The sequence below is a fragment of the Tauraco erythrolophus genome, chromosome 15, assembly GCF_009769465.1.
Source record: "Tauraco erythrolophus isolate bTauEry1 chromosome 15, bTauEry1.pri, whole genome shotgun sequence".
Classification (NCBI taxonomy): Eukaryota; Metazoa; Chordata; class Aves; order Musophagiformes; family Musophagidae; genus Tauraco; species Tauraco erythrolophus.
The window spans coordinates 18,407,644-18,424,380 of record NC_141479.1 but is presented as its reverse complement, the minus strand read 5'-3'; the positions used below and the strand labels follow the sequence as shown (position 1 = coordinate 18,424,380).

At 36.0% G+C, this 16,737-nt stretch overlaps 1 protein-coding gene across 1 annotated transcript in view; it reads right to left on the bottom strand.

The window, feature by feature from the left end:
- Positions 1 to 16,737, bottom strand: part of CDH13 (cadherin 13) — a 483,658-nt gene that overhangs the window by 385,607 nt on the left and 81,314 nt on the right. Inside the window, exons 5-6 of the mRNA XM_086620685.1 lie at positions 12,802 to 12,811; positions 4,117 to 4,228 (exon numbers count right to left, since the gene is read on the bottom strand). Of these exons, the coding sequence (XP_086476811.1) occupies positions 4,117 to 4,228; positions 12,802 to 12,811 (122 nt within the window). The remainder of the gene's footprint in view (positions 1 to 4,116; positions 4,229 to 12,801; positions 12,812 to 16,737) is intronic.

Below are 16,737 nucleotides of genomic sequence, written 5' to 3'. Positions count from 1 at the left end.
TGAACATGTTATTTCACAAACTACAGCTTCCACGTGTAGTTCCAATTACCTAAAGCTTGCAATATTCAGCAGGAAGAGTTAACACTAGCATATAAATCTCATGCTAAAACTCTGTAGAGGGTTTAGCACACTACAGTAGACTGAATTAGGCTGCCATATTGTCTCTATACAAGCTGCACAAAAAGTGAAGCAGGGGGAGATAAATTAAGTGTGTGTGATAACGCACGCTGTATGGATCGGATCCAAATAAGCAGAGTAACAGCAGTAATATTGATGGCATGAAACAGTCACAGAAAGAGGCCACCTGTACAGTTAAATGGCACAGTAATGAGTGGGAAGAGTGGATGTGATAAATCACAGATCTCACATGGCATCACCTAGAAATCAGTAGAAAACGTTTTGATGTGAGCGCGCTGATTCATGTACACACACAATATTGCAATAGCAGGAATGGCCTTCTCTGATCTTTCCACAGTCATTATTCAGCTTGAACAAAGGAAGTGATGTTGGAGGCTACAGTTTTCCTAGACAACAGAAGAACTGCCTTTAAGCATTAATAATAAGCAGACTAATATATGTCCCATCATACGAGTAAACAAAGATTTTCAATATGGTTGAATAGTCTTTGTTTAAATCCACAGAATCAGAAAGTACCCAAATGCAAAGCCCTGATCTTGAAGCAGTGCAGGCTCTGAAATATGCCATCTATCATGTAAGAGACAGAAGAGGTCAGCCATTAATTAACATCCAAATTAAAGCTTTTCAAGTAAGGGTCAAAACTCCCTTTGTTTTGACATTTAAGTCTCTGACAATGTATTCCCCAATTTAGTATGCACAACGCATCACCCAACACATTTATCTTAATTGCCTCAGTTTTTCAAGTGCACTATTTGATTCATTGTCAATTAAAAATACCCCCAAAAGCCAAGACTCATGTATGTTAAGTATAAACACGATTAATGTAACACAATTACACTTCCACATTTGATAATTCTGATTAGGAACTTTCTATCAGTCTGGCATGACGGAGCACTGTCACTGCCAGGGACCTGTCAGCCTTACCAAAGACAAGCTTTCTGATAGGGAAGTATTTCATGGCCACAAATGTTTCAGGAAGGTGTAAAACCTTTAATTAAATGCTGTAAATTATCACTCTATCAAGAACGTAGCAATCTTTATGATCCTCTCTAATTGAAGATGATGTCCCTAGGTCTAAACTAAAAAAAACTATAAGGAAGAAAAATCCAGTAACGTGAGTGATTGCTAAAATAATAATTATGTGGACAGACCCTCTAGTATTTCCAGAAAGTGACTCTATGAATCCTCTCCTACTATATCAAGGGAACATCTAGTTTAAGAAAATTGTACTCGGGAAAAAACTCGGCAGACCAAAACCACCAGAGGAGTGCCTGACTGTTTGTGGTCATAGAAAACATGAGTTAAGGAGATAAAGGGGTATGACAAGGAAAAAAGTCAAAATCAGGAAAAATAAATGACAAAATTATGAAAGTAGCAACAACCTCCGGACTGGGACTGTTTTAAGAGAGATACATTAGCAAATAAAAACACCACAACACACAGTTCAGCCTGAGCACAATGAGATAAAAACTAAGTTTCACTGGAATTCTGTTTCTAACAGGCAGGAGGCTACGCGTACACAACTGGACTGATGTAATTGCAATGACCAACTTATAAATAGGCTTTGATAAGAATTGGTACAAATCAGAGTAAGAAATAAGATAAAATTCTGTACTCTCAGTTTGAGCTTCTCTTCCTTCTTCCCATCAGTAAACGTAAAATATAATTAACATTGCCATATGTAGGAGTAATAAATACATAAGAACCAGCAATAATCTATATTTAATTACAAGGGAGATACTAGCAATGAAATGTACAGTAGGTCCTTGTTTAAATTGAAAAATAAAAAAAAAGAAAAAGACTTTTATTGCACCTCAGAAAAGAATTAAGGAGCTCCTTGGCTTATCGAGGACTACAAAAGCAATCACTGCTATAGGCCTACTTTGCATATTCGCTCTATTAATTCACATAGCCCCGGTAAGCCTCACACTGCAATGCAACTGCTGAATTACACCGCTCTTGGGTAATGGGTATGAAAAGATGCAAGAGCATGCAAAGTGTATTCAAACAGACAATTAAAAATATCAATTCTGTTGACAGCTAAAATGAAGAAACTGCGCAGAGGTTTAGTGCTGCCGCATGAAGGACATACCGTTTAGGAGAGACTGAATTAACTAGAATCATGCATCAAGAGCCTGCCTTTGTCAAACATTACATATTAGGCCAATTTAGTGTCTGCTTATTAAAATAATTTAATTCCAAAGATTGTTTCCAGGCATTTCTAAATCTCCTCCTGCTCTTCCCCGCTCCTCACGTTAATGATGGCATCTTAATTATTGTGCTAGTTTCACACCAGTGCAATTTGCTGGGTCACCACAGGGCAGCCCAGTTAACTTTGGCTTAAGTAACTTGTCCTTTGGATATTCAGGAGGACAAGCACAAATCAGAAGGAGACCTGGCCAGATACACTATAGCCTCAAAATTCACAAGCAGGCGAAGACGACAAAGGTTATTTTCATTCAACTTAACATTAACTTGTTAATATTTTTTCTTTACAGAGGTCTTCAACTTTACATGCTTATTAAATCTATTATGCTTCCTATATTCTTTGAATTTCTACTTTTAACTATGTAAGAATTATATGTTCATCAACTCTTTAAAATAAGTTTCAAAGAAAACAAAATTGCTTAAAGAAATTAGAAGTTTGACATTTCTCTTCTAAACCAAATAACAATCTCACATCTCTGTGAATAGAAATACTACCTGCTTACATCCAAATTTCATCTGAAAACGCAACTCAGACTAAGTAACTCAAAAATTCTTAAACTAATCATGTTATTCTAAAGGTTTATTTTACCATCTGTTAAAGGCTGAACGGCTTAAGCTTAATAGAGTCAGTTCAACAGACTCTGGCAACTAAACCTGACATTCCATTTTGAAAACTTAGTGCTGTTTTAAAACAAGTGTGCACACATTACACCTTCATCCAAACATGCATACCAGTGAAAAATATATCAATATGTAGTAGTAATATCTGGAGGAAAATGAGATGGGAAACGTGCATTTAATGAGTAATAATTACTTTGTTTTTCTTGGTTTCACCAAAATCACTGTGTATCACAGCATAGTATATAGATACTGTATATAGGTGTCATCACTGTCTCATGCTGCGTACCTAGCAGAACTTCTGGTTCAACAGCAAGCAACCAAGCATGATAAAGAAACCATTAGTAATATGTATCACACTTAAAAATGCTGATGCATTTAGAAGTTGTGAAAACAGGAGCACTTCGTATATTTAAGTCTTCAAAATCATTGACCGTTGGATTAGGTACTACCTTAGTCTGATAGTCTTGAAGTCCCAAAGCCACCGAACAGGATGAACTAAGTTGTAACACTTGCTGACTAAAGGAGTTGAATGAGCTAACACCAGGACTGACAGACAGTTAAATCTCCTCCAGTTTAGTGCTTTGCGTTTGTAGTGTCAGACTGGATTTTATCACGTGACACCTGGTCATTGCAAATATTACTGAATATCACAGTTTTACAACACATGTTGTAACAATTCGCTGTCACTGATGATCACAAGCTTCATTCAGCCTCCTCCAAATTTTATATAGACATTTGGACTTACAATGTCTTTGAATTAAACTTTTAAGATATAAGCTTCTAAACCTGAGTTGCAGAGATGAATTAATAGTGAAGTGTTGATAAGCAAGCCCTGATTTCCAGAATTATAGGAAAGGCTATAAAAAAATATTCAGAGTAAATTTACTTTTTTGACAAGTCAATGATTCTAAGTTTTCACAATATTCATGTTGTCCTAAATGATCGTATACAGTATTTTGCTCTAATACATGGAACAGAGTAAAGTCTGTAGAGATATAGAATTAATGCAGAGGAACTCAGACAGAATCATGGCAATATTCAAAATCCTATGTACAACAAAAAAATCTCTTTCTGATAAATGACAGGAGTGATATGAATACATAAGCAATTCTGATTTTTTTACAACAGTAATATATGAAAATAACATACGGTTAAGAACTGGCTGGTCCTCTGTGAATTCAAATGGCTGTTCAATATAAAAAACCTTTTGCTGGAATCCAGGGACACATTCTAAATCTTCTGCACATGCAAGCAGCAGAACCTGAGGAAAAAGAAAGGAAATGGACTTTTAACATTCACTCATTCATCCTCATGTTGGCTTCTGGGAACGATACCGGGTTTAGGCTTAGTGCTCATAAAACAAAACATCTGACTCCATGCTCATAAAACAAAATATACATCACATCACACTTCCCCTCCAAAGTTTGCTAAACATTTTTTAATGTAAGGTTTTTGCATATACATATGTGGGCTGGCATGGAAATTACAAGATAGTAGCCTTCAAGGTTATGGTCATTTCAGATTATCAATAAAGGATATTTTACTGGTGTTCACTAAAACACAGGATGTAACATTGGTCCTAAAAATCACAAGTGAATGCATCTAGGCTAAAAGATATGCTTAAGATAAGCACTTTTAAATTGTTTTAAATAATTGACAAATTAAGGTCTGCAAACCTAGTTTCAAGAAAGCTGATCACCAAGTTACAGAGGGAATTCTTTATTCAAGGGTGATGTTTCACATGATAGAAGTTTCCTTTATAAAAGGACCTCTTGCTAACAAATGTATCATTACTAACAAGTGTAAACTGTTGTGCTTTTTCAATATATTTTTTCCCCTCCTCTGAGTCAGTTCACGCATTTTCCCTGCAATCAAAAGCTTGTTTACACCAAGGGAAGATAGAAAATTAAATATGTGCATCATACTGGAGGTGGATTTGAAGGTTAATATTGAATACAGTTTGTGTCACTGTTAGTATCAGGTCAAAGTTCCCTGTTGCCACAGGAACACGTTAGCAAAGGAGGAAATTTTAAAAGAATAATAAAATTGGAAATAGGTACAACACTAATCTCAGTCTCTGAAGGTTTGTTTTCTATCCCTGAACAGAGACAACCGCCTGAAAGGCTATTTTTCTTGGCAGCTTTTAAATGAGAGCATGGGAGTGAGAATGTCCAAGAAAGAGGTAGCAAGAAAAAAAAAGTTTAAAAAGTTAAAGAGAGACAAAAAGAGGCAAGTTCAAGAGCAGGAAAAGCCAAATCTATATTTTTCAACCTAGATATGTGTAATCGCATTTTCAAAAGTACTTTTGGCTCCAGAACCTCTAACGGTGTTTTTCCAAACCTGACTTCCAGCTGGTGTACAGAGTATTCTCACCTCAAAGTTGTTATGGCCAGTCTACTGCTTGTTGAACAGCTGAAGAAAAATCAAGTAGAGAGGGAATACGTAGCAGCCAAGAAGAAATTGGTCAAACACAGTAGTTCTGAGTGACATTCACTCCAAAATTCCACTGGCCCTGTACAAATTGCCCTATTTACTTAAGACATCCTCAACACATGATACTAATTCTGCAAACAAAGTTCTTCAGCTGTAAAGTGAGGACAGTTTCTCCCCTATACCACACAGGTGAATGCTGAAGGCTTTTCTCCTTCACCAGCTCAGGTGACAAACCACACTGTCACTTCTCCCAACCCAACAGCAGCAGCTCTCATTTCTCAGTTCCTATCTCCACCACGTTGTCATGTAGGTATACTGATCCTAATCCTAGAGAGATGTCATGCCAAATTTTAACATCTGCATATTTCCCTCTTCACCACCACTCCTAGTCCATTCACTGTATCAGAGCAATTCGCTATCTGCTCTGCTCTCTCCCTTCGTGCACTTCACACTCCCTACAAGTTTTATGGGATCCCATTTATAAAAACCAAAGGCAGCAATACTCCACCTGGTCAGCATTACTTCTTACTGAAACCAACTGCTGAATCATTTGTTTCATGTCACTGACATTTGCTATAAAAGCTTGGCTACAAGTGCTAGCAGACTGTGAGAAACAGCCAGAATATTTCGTGACGATTAAGCTGGTGGTACTCAAACGGAGCAGATGGACTCCTTTGCCTTCCATCCTGACCTGCTCTATGTTTGTCCCTTTGAAAGATTAACCAAGAAAGAAGAGAAAGGCTTCAAGTAATACACCAAGCAAGGAGTAATACACTTGGCTGTTCACTTCTATACGTCCACATAACTGCTGCTTCTCTTACCAACGCTTAGAAACACAGTGCCTAATCCCTCATTTAATTATTAACATTGACACATCGATTTTATTGAAGATTCTGAACTCTAAGGGTTGAGAATTGCACGTGTCCCCTTCAGTCCTCCAGCATGAGACAACTACAAATGTGAACTGATATATTCAGAGCCTGCCCTCAAAATTGTGCAGAAAGCCTGATTACTGATTATAAGGGAAAAAAAAGTAGCCTGATATGCATTTGAGTGGTCACACATGCATTTTTTGCACACACTTCGTGTGCACAGGTGCGTTTTTAAAGTACCTTTCTGACTCATGGTGTTACCGAATGAATATGCATAAAAATGTAATCACAGCTGAAGGAAAATTGTTCCCATCTCAAGATGCAAGCAACAACAGAAGCAAAGTTACACAAGTCCTCATCAGAAAAATAGCCCAAGCAATATGTGCTGAAATGTGACTACAAAGAACTCTTCTCCTACAGGATTAACACAAGAAAGTAAGAAGCAAATCATGTTCTGATCTCCCAGCAACTGGCATCTTAAATTGAAACTCTTGTCTTACAGAGCTATAAATAAAAAGCCTGCTTTGGACATCATCTATGTCAGTACTTAGAAAAGGGAATATGTCTACTTTATCAGATTTGTGACAGTATAAGTTGACTTTGAAATCTGGGCAATCTAAATAGGTCATGAGTTAACTTCTGTAAGCCTGGTACAGAAGCCTCACATAATACGGATGTAGCAAATAGAAAATGACCTTTACTCCCTTTGAAATAATTACAAGACTCAGGCTTGGCCTTGCTGTGAAATGGAACATTTTATTCTACTTGTGCAATTCCAGGCACTTTCTTCTTCTCAAGATGTCAGACAAGATGTTAAATTTGTTACCACACTGAAAGTTTTTAATTAATTATCTTTTTAAAGCACAATTATTCTTTTAATTTATTTTTCTCACAGAGAAACTTCTTTTGTTGAACTAAATGTCTATCTCATTAAAATAATTTCCATTGAGATTCTTCACATTAGGGAAAAAAGTCTTTAAAAAAACCTTGAAAAAATAATTCAAGCAGATATATGTTGAAGGCAAAGAGAATATTGTTCAAAGCAGAATGCATTCTGAATTTAAGCGCCATGTAGATTTCATATTTTTGGATATAATAAAAGGGTTTATGGGCTAAGAGCTGTCTAAAGACAAGCTTCATCTAAATACACTGCAAATAATGTCTAGATGTCAAACACACAGAACTCTGAATATATAAATACTGTTCACACATGCAGTCAAGTAAGTACTGGGCAATTAGCACAAAAGGATCCCTCACCCACTACTAAAAAAAGTCATATTCTTGAAAGAATATGACAATTATGAAGCAAACATCATTTGCTCATGAAAATCTGAGGGGTAGAAATCTGAAAAGCAAAGAACAGAGTTGTGACTACTCAGACCTACAGATCCTATATTGACTGACAAGCAGAATCAAAGTTTTTCATAACCTACCGCTTTTCAGCAACGTACAGAGTGCAGACTCATTTTTAATATCCTGACAATTGATCTTCCTGAATTTATTACCAGACACAATAAGGAAACGTCACTAGTTCAGATAACTCCGGTGCAAGTTCGGTCACTGGGCTAGGACTATACATCTGATGAGGTGTCAAGCCTATGAAACACCTTTTTTTCCCTGTTAATAAAACGGCACACATACTGGTGACCTTGCCTGACCTCAACATTTGCACTGAAACCGGCTCTCATAGAACATGGATTGGAAAGCAAAAGAGGATGGCAATTTTATACCCTACCGCAGAGGAAATTAATAAAGCCCCTGATGATAAAGTACCTTTGGGTATTACCACATCTTAAAAACCAGGAGTTCTACCTTCTCTACTGGTGTCTGAAAGTTAGTCTCTAAAACGACCTTCCACAGAATTTCAAAATCTTTATGTCCTATTTGACTTGCCCAGTTTCAGCATACGAAGCAACCCCATTCAGGTTTGATTGGCCAAATCCTCACTCTGAAAATTAGTTTTCTCACCTTTTACTGTAAACACTCTCATGTCTTCATTAGCCCTACCTGCATGAGATCAACTTTCTATCACAAAAATGCAGGCTTCAGAATATTAATTGCATTTCACACACATTCTTACAGTGGGAAATTCATCCTTGTGCAAGGATTTATATTTAGATAGAGATGTAAATGGTGCAGATGCCTGTGAAAACCATCTGCCCAGACATGAATTTTACACACAATAAATGCAAACAAATCTCATTTCATAGGGCAGTATTCTGTAGGATCACAGGATTACTCTCTGTAGGAGAGTAATTTGAAATGCAAACCAACCAATATAAAACCACACAAAAGATGATCTCAAATAGGAATCAATCCATTTTAATAATAGTAACAATTTCAAAAGTTAAAAAATGAGTCCTTTCCTGAGAAATGAGGTTTTTGGTTGTGGGTTTTTTCTGTTTGGAGTTTTTGATGGGGTTTTTTTGGAAGTGTGGTTTTGGGGTTTGCTTTTTTTGTTCATTTGACTCATTTACTTGGAAGTAAGTATTGAAAATATATGCTTCTGAGCTTTTCTCTGGAAGCATGAGAACTAGAAATTTGCTTTTTGCATATGAAAACTTCAGATTTTCATATAAAATAGAGTGATCCTAAAAGCTGAGAACCATGAGGAAAAAAGTAATCAGAATAACGGGAACTGCCAACGCTGAATTAAATTGCACATGATAATATATTTTTATCATGCAGATCAAGATCTTTGAATCTTAAACCCCTTTCTGTCTTCAGGTGCTGCAACGCTAGACCCACAAAAACGGATGGGGAGGAAACCAAAGAAGAAAAACAAGTAATAAGCAGCACACAGGCATCATGATTTGCAGGGAGATGATGAAATCTTGCCTTCGCTGAAGTCAGTAAGAACCATTCGTTTATTTTAGCTTTCTTATTCAAGATTTAAATGAGGGAGTTATTTAAATGAAATTAACAGAGGAATACTTAAACAGAATAAAGAGAGCATTGCTCTAAGTAAGGTTCTGATTCTGCATTATGCAGACTCCAATTAGAGTGTCAGCAGGTCCTAAGGCAATTGTTTCATCAAATCACATGCAGACCGGACACGAAGTTCTCCTTGTCTTCTGTATTTTTTAACATCAATTGGAACAGAAAAAAAACTCAAAAGCCTGAATAACTTATCTTTTGATTGGCATAATTAACAAAGGTATTTTAACATTGCATAAAGGTATGTTGAATTATTTCTCTCTGAAAGTGACTAAATTAAAACACACAGTTCTTTTGCATTAATTTGGTTTCTAGAGCACTACAATTTGAGGACTCTTTTATTCAATATTCTCATTTTGGAGGGAAAGTTTTCACTGTTTTAGGCTGTAACCTCTCTTCTTTTTATCAGTAAAGAGGTTCAGAAAAAGAGTATTCACAATCTCTACAGCTCTACCTCTAAATCTGATAGCAAATTCAAGTCATTTTTGTAAGAAATGCTATTAAGATTTGGCACTAAGATTCTTCAAGGATGATAAATATTCTTTTAAAGGGCCTACATATCCATTTACTGCATAGCTCTGTCCTAAAAGTGAAAGTCACACTTGGAGTACTGAAGGGTGGGCTATGAAAATGCAAATTAAAATGACTTTATTGGCTCAAATGAATTCAGTTCTCCTGTCGCTAAGCGGTGTGACTGCAGTAGGCATCCATTAACTGGAAAAAAAATACGACAAACTCTTTTGTGAGACTATCCAGCACAGGAACTTTCTTTTTATGAGCACTTTCCTTGTGAATGTATGTTTATATAGGAATTTTATTCAGTAAAAAGTGTGCATCTTCCATGACACTGGAAATCTTGTTAAGTTACTCAAGCAGCATTTGCCAGCACTAGTGTCTGAACTGACAGCTACTTCGCTTCTGAAATTCAAGATCTCTGGAAGAGGCACTATCTGTTTATTCAGATATGATCCCAGGGTCTGTTCAGAGCCCAAGGCCACTCTGCATTCCACACTGCTCAAGGTCAAGAAGGATAATGTAAGAAGTCTACTAGAAAGTATGCAAGCACTTCCATGGCACCCCTATTTGAAGCCACAGTTGTGTCGATTCCTCTCTGCCCAGGTGCTGACTTGCCTAGAAGCCAACCACTTTTCCTGCTCTTCTTCCAGTCACATCTGCTCCCTGCATCAAGCCACTGGCTAGCTCTGCAAAAGCCAGTCCCCACAGAACACTGCAGCTGGAAAAACATAGCTGGTTGCAAGATCACCACAGTCTGCACTTAATCTGGTTAAGCTGCTATGAAACTGCATGCTAAAATTAAGTTTTTACTAACACATCTTCCATGCATCAGCACCTGAGCTAGCATAGAGTTTCCTTGACTTGGGAATCAAGAAAAGCCGTATATAGACCTGTAAGGATCCACCTCTGCTGCCACAGGCAGGTACAACATCAAGATCAAGTGATCTGGCCAGGAGACTGGATCACAGATAATTCTTCCTGCATTCCACAGTTCTGGACCCTTATTCTGCTTGTCATTTTGTAGCTTCCAGAATAAGTTTGGTCACAGTCAATTTGCAGCCATTTTTTCCTTGTACGAGTCTTGTCTCATAAGTAGTTTAACCTTTCTCCTCTCTAACTCTTCAATTTCTTAGGCTAGACAAACCAAGCTCTTTCAAATCTCCTTGTATAAGGATACATTTGTTTGATTATCTCAGTAACCTTTCATTGTGCCTGCTTAAGTCTGCAGCTGTACAAAATACACAAATAATTCCAGATAAGCATTGTCCGGAGTCTGTTAAGTGATATCAATACTTCCTTAAGCCTGAAATACGTTGCCTAATGTCTCCTAAAATTCCACTTTTCCTTTTTAAAGTCTTGTCATAGTGATGGATTGCAATCATTCTAAAATTAACGAACACAGAGCTGAAAAATTTGACATCGATGGAGATACTGCCTCCATTTAGCTACAACGTGTTAAGCAGCTTTTGCAACCAGAGCCAGGATTAATCTTTATGAAATACAAACACAGATGCAAATCCTTGTGCATTGCTAAATCTATCTATGCCCTTTCTGACCAGATGGGAACCAACTCTGCTCACAAGTGGCAGACGTCTTACAGCACAAAGCCCAAGCTTAACCTTCCCTCTCAATAGAGCTTGTTAGCTGAGACTCAGGATTTGAGAGTCAGGATTTGCAGAGAGATGATAGCTTCCAAACCCAAGAAGGCTTGGACCCACGTGGCTCAGAGCGCAGCACTGACTTACTGTTTCATCTATGAAGACATATCTGAACATTGTTCAGATTTTTGTAATCCAGGTAATAACCATCATCCTGGTTTATCAAGGATTTTAATGATTAACAACAGAGGCCAAAAAAGTGTTACTTGTGCTCAAAGTAAGCGATACTCTAAATTATTCAACCATTTATGTAAATGCCTACCCATTGTGATCAATAACCCCATTTAACAAATAAGAATCTTCAGACAAAAGGACAGGTTGGGGTCCAAGGTGTTGTTTTTTGTTTATTTTTAGGCATTATGGAGAAACTAATCATATTTTGCTGAAACCTGTACACCACTGGAATGATATTGTAACTGGTTAGCCTATTTAGAGAAGCTGCATAATAAATTCATTTTACAGGGCACAGAATAATGCAAATGAGCAATACAATAGCACTTCTGTACCAGCGAAAGAGACATAAAGAAGAAACATTGAAAGTCAGATCGGATCTGGTTATACTGCAAGGTATGGAATTACTGAAACCTAAACCACATTACAACAATAACCTGTTCAAAGATCTGCTTACACTAAACATTTTGGTTATTTATCACCTAATGAAACAAACAGGTTGATCCTATTTTCCAGCAGTAATGACTTCATGAAACACTTAGATGAATGAAAATATAGATGTCTGTTTTTTAAAAAAGGAAATAAATTAAGAATTGTTTAAACATATTTATAACCCTTCACATGCAGTTGCACGGGGCAAAGTCGTTATTCCACATAGGAAAACACTGATGTGGCAAAAGCCATTAAAGAAAAAATTAAAATCATATTTCTTACAGCAGATAGTGGGTTTTGGATAGGATGGCTAGAAACTATAAGGAATATGATATATGTTTAATTTCCCAATAGTGTGATCATTATCAAAAAAAGTGCAGCCTTCCACCTATCGCTTTCCTTATACTTCACAAAGTTATAGTATAAAGCAATTATTACTGCACCACAAAACTGAACTTAGTGTAACACAGAACATCTGTCTTTTGTGCTGGTAAGCTAAAACTGAAAATGAGCTTGCTAAAAAAATCTCTTAAAGAAAAGCATGATTTTGAGTATTAAACACATACACAGTGCTATCACCTTGAAACATTACAAAAACAGGAACCAACTCCCAGAACTCATAAAAGTATAAGGAAAAGTGAAAATGTCTGGTTTTCAACTTCAAGAAAACATTTATTGAACATTTTCTGACCTTCTCCTACACAGTCACAAACACAAGATTTTAAAAAATGAATACTTTCAAGTAAATCCCTTGACTCAGGCAAGGGTATTGGAAAAGAAACCAAGCCTAACATCCAAAGACTCATAATAAAAACTGAGAAATTGCTACAAGGCAAGAAGCCCAATGCAAACCTGTCTACCGATTTTGACATGCTTTTATTTGACTTCAACAGGAAGAGGACAATGTATTCTGTAGAACAAGCTACAGATGATTTTTTTTCTGCACGAAGTTATCTGCACATGACATGGTTATTTTTTCTTTACCACAAATCATATTGAGCAATAGTAGTGTGATAGTATTAAAATAAATAGTTCTGAAGACTGGCTCCCTATTGATTTCTGTTTAAAACAAAAAGACAAGCTCATAGGTGGATTCTTTTTTAGTAAAGACAGGGCATGTAATCACCTCAATCTTTCTTTCAGTAGGGATGTCAATACGTTCTCTGTCTAAATCTATTCTCTTTAACCAAGAGGATAAAAATATTATTACATCGTGCACATAATACACACCCATAGAGGAGGGAACTGAGCTTAGAAGTTAAAAAGTATGAAACAAAATACAAACCAGAAACAGCTCACCTGTATGCTAACCTTTGCTGACAGGATAGAGAAAAGTCTTAAAACAAGGTGTAGTGAACAGATAGTTCATCATCAAAATTTAAAAAAAAAAGGGGGGGGGAATGTAATTTAAGCCTTTATTAGATGTATAGACTGAGGTCATGGGAATTGCATTAGGTTATCCTGGACAGTACACCACACTTAAATATAATACCTATTTTACCTTAATCTGACAACCCATAGAACAGAAATTCCAGGAAGAAAAACACATGGAAGTAGACTAGCTGCTACCTGTCTGATCAACTTTAAGGGATATGTTTCTATAGATCATAGAACTTAAGCTGAGTTATCTAATTACACTGCAGTAAATTCATTTTAGTCCTTTTGTGGGCCCCCCATGTATGCCTGTCAAAACAAAGCTCTACTATCCCCAGCTGACCTTGACAGCTGATCAACTACTGCAAGAAGTTATCAGAGTTTTAATAGAAAGACAATAACTGATCAACTTTGAAATAACTAGAACAGGGAAGAAAGATACTTGAATGAAATGGAGAAAAATACATGCAATATACATGTATTCCTGTATTGCACATATTTAAAAATTATTTAAAGATATTAAGATATTATATTAACAGAAACTGCTTCACAGATGCAGAGGATTTATTGTATAATTTAATATAATTTCAGAGCAGTTTTCAATTCCAAAAGCAATTATTAAAATTATTTGCACATTTTTGTATTTTCTTGTTCAATGTTGTTTTCAAGTGATTTTACTTCCTTTAGTAAAGCACATTAACTGGACCTTACTACTAGAGTAGGCTAGTTACCAAACGCATTTTTAATTTAACTGATATGACCCAAGTTGTTTCATTACTGCTCATTTTACCAGTCCAGGGCTTGTGCATTTATTTACTATAGCCAGTAATTTTCAAGCTCCTATAGTCATCCAGAAATAAATAGAAAAGGATTAAAAAAAGGACCCAGGTCTTTTTAGCAGTGCCAGCTGCTACTTGAGGAGGGTTTTTAATGATTTGCAAGAACACAGTCAAAAATTTAAAAGAACTTGTACTAACTCTTCAGTGTTTAGAGAAAGCATGCCCCAGGGGAAAGACAGCAAGTAGCTGAACGTTTTTGAGCACATCACAAGAAAAAAAAAAACTCTAAAGCTTACAGGCTCCCTTGTGTTAACAGTGACATTACATCAAAAATGACCTTTCCAAAGAAATAAAATCCATTAATGCTAGGAACATGATAAATATTGAAGATCAACACTTAGTAGCCAAAGCAGGGAGAGGGGGCAAAATAAAGTAAAACATAAAAATCAGTCTGATACATTAATTAGAACATAAATAATATGAAACCAAGACCTTGGTCTATAACCTCCTCTCTTATAATTGCTTGCCACTTGAAAGCTGAATGAAATCTTTTATGTGAAAGATACAGCTATTGACCCCACATGTATGAGGAAGCCAAAGAATACTGACATGTTGAGAATGAGATCTCATGGGTACTAGAGAATGCCTTAGTAACACTCTATTGAATACTTATTTCTTATTTCTTTACAGTAGACCTTTCTTTCAACCATCAAGGAATGACACTGCTAGAAAATATTGCAAGTTAATTGTTAAATATTTCAGGGCTTTTTTTGGTTGGTTGTAGAAACAATTCTCACAGATAACACTGGGAAAATTATCTGTCCCAATGAGAATATTATTTTTTTTTTCCCCTTACATGAAAGGACAACTGTTAGTCCCAAGGCATAAAGACACCTGTATGGATGTATCCCACAAACTCCATCAAGAAACCTCTACAAGAACTTCAGCTACAAACCTCTACAAGAACTACAGATTTCAAAAGCAAACATTAAGTCAAGTTAGGGTTCTACAGTGGTTAGGAAACTCAGTATGTTATTGTAGCCTCCTCACTTAACATTCTAGACAGCACTTTCAGTACATTTATTAGCTCTATAATTACCTGTATTTACCAAGTCTATCATCTGTTCCACATGAGATTCAACTTACAACAGATACAGGCAATAAACACAACACATGAAATGTGGGGGAAAACATGAATCTCTGCCTTGGATCTTGCTATATCTACATCTAAACATGAATACAATCATTAAGTAGTGGAGAGAGGTCAGACTCACATCTCTGTTTAAAATTCCAGGACAGAAAGCCTGCAAGGACATGCTTTTGCACCTGTCTAGACCGACTCCATAAAAAAAAAATCTAAGAATTCAGATTTGGGGGATCTGAAGATGACCATTTTTTATCAGAGAGACAGGATGAAGAAGAATTCTAGTGTTTAAGTTGTTTTCTTTATAAGGTTACATTTTATTTTTTATTTTGTCTAAGCTACACATAACAAAGCAAGCACTGAGAATTCCTACACCAGCATATATGCATTTGATCATGAAATGTCCTACCATTACTCTTTGTAACAGGGATTAATTTGATTTTTTTGCAAGTTTATGCAATCAGATTTTTTGGTTAATTCTGACAAAGATGTTTGAGTTGTATATAAAAATAAGGAATCTTAAAAAAAAAAATTCAAGTATCCAATAATTTAAAAGGTCTTTTTCCTTGTACATAGCAATTTAAATTTACTGGAGCACTTCAATCATCTTTTTTTTGGGTAAGTGCTTCAGCCTGGAAGTGATTGGGGTTCTGTGCTTGCACAGTATAAAGCAATTTAAAATTATTCAACTGCTTCAATTTTTTATAGGTACTTTTATTTGAAAATGATTGAGGTTCTGATCATGCTCACCATCGAACAATTTTAAATTATTTAAATGCCTTTTTTTAACCAATGCTTCATGTTTGGGAACAAATTCTAGGAAGCTATAGTACATTATCAAGCTGTTTAAATTATACAAGAATTTCCTGTTTTACACAATCTTTATCACCTAAACAAGGATCAGTTTGCAAGAGTGAAAGCATAAAGCATTACACATCAAAAGAAGTCAACATTATACAAAATCAGAAACCCAATTTTTCTTTTTTTAAATATTGTAAAAGACTGTTTGTCCATAATCAAAATCCCATGTCTTACTACATACTATGAAGCATGGCATTTCCAAAGCTACAAACTTCTACTTCAGTAAATTGAAATAAATAATTTCAAAGGAGAAGAACAAAGTCAAAGTTCTGAGTCCATGAAAAAAATTAGAATAATTTATTCCCACTGCATTTGACTTATCAAACGTCAGGTCAAACAAGCACTCAAGTCCTGTGTGGCATGGATACAGTGTGCTCAACAGCTTCTAGTTCAAGTTTATTGTAAATATTAAATGTATTTAAGTAGGACATTCAGGTTGGACTTAGAGACATCACACTCGATTTAACAGGACTGATTCACAGAAACCTGTGTTTTGAAAAAACTCGATTAATGGAGTTATCTTTCTCAGTAGTCAAGAACATGGTCCGCTTTAAAGCATTTCCATATGAAAGCAGAGGAAATTAAGGTGTGAC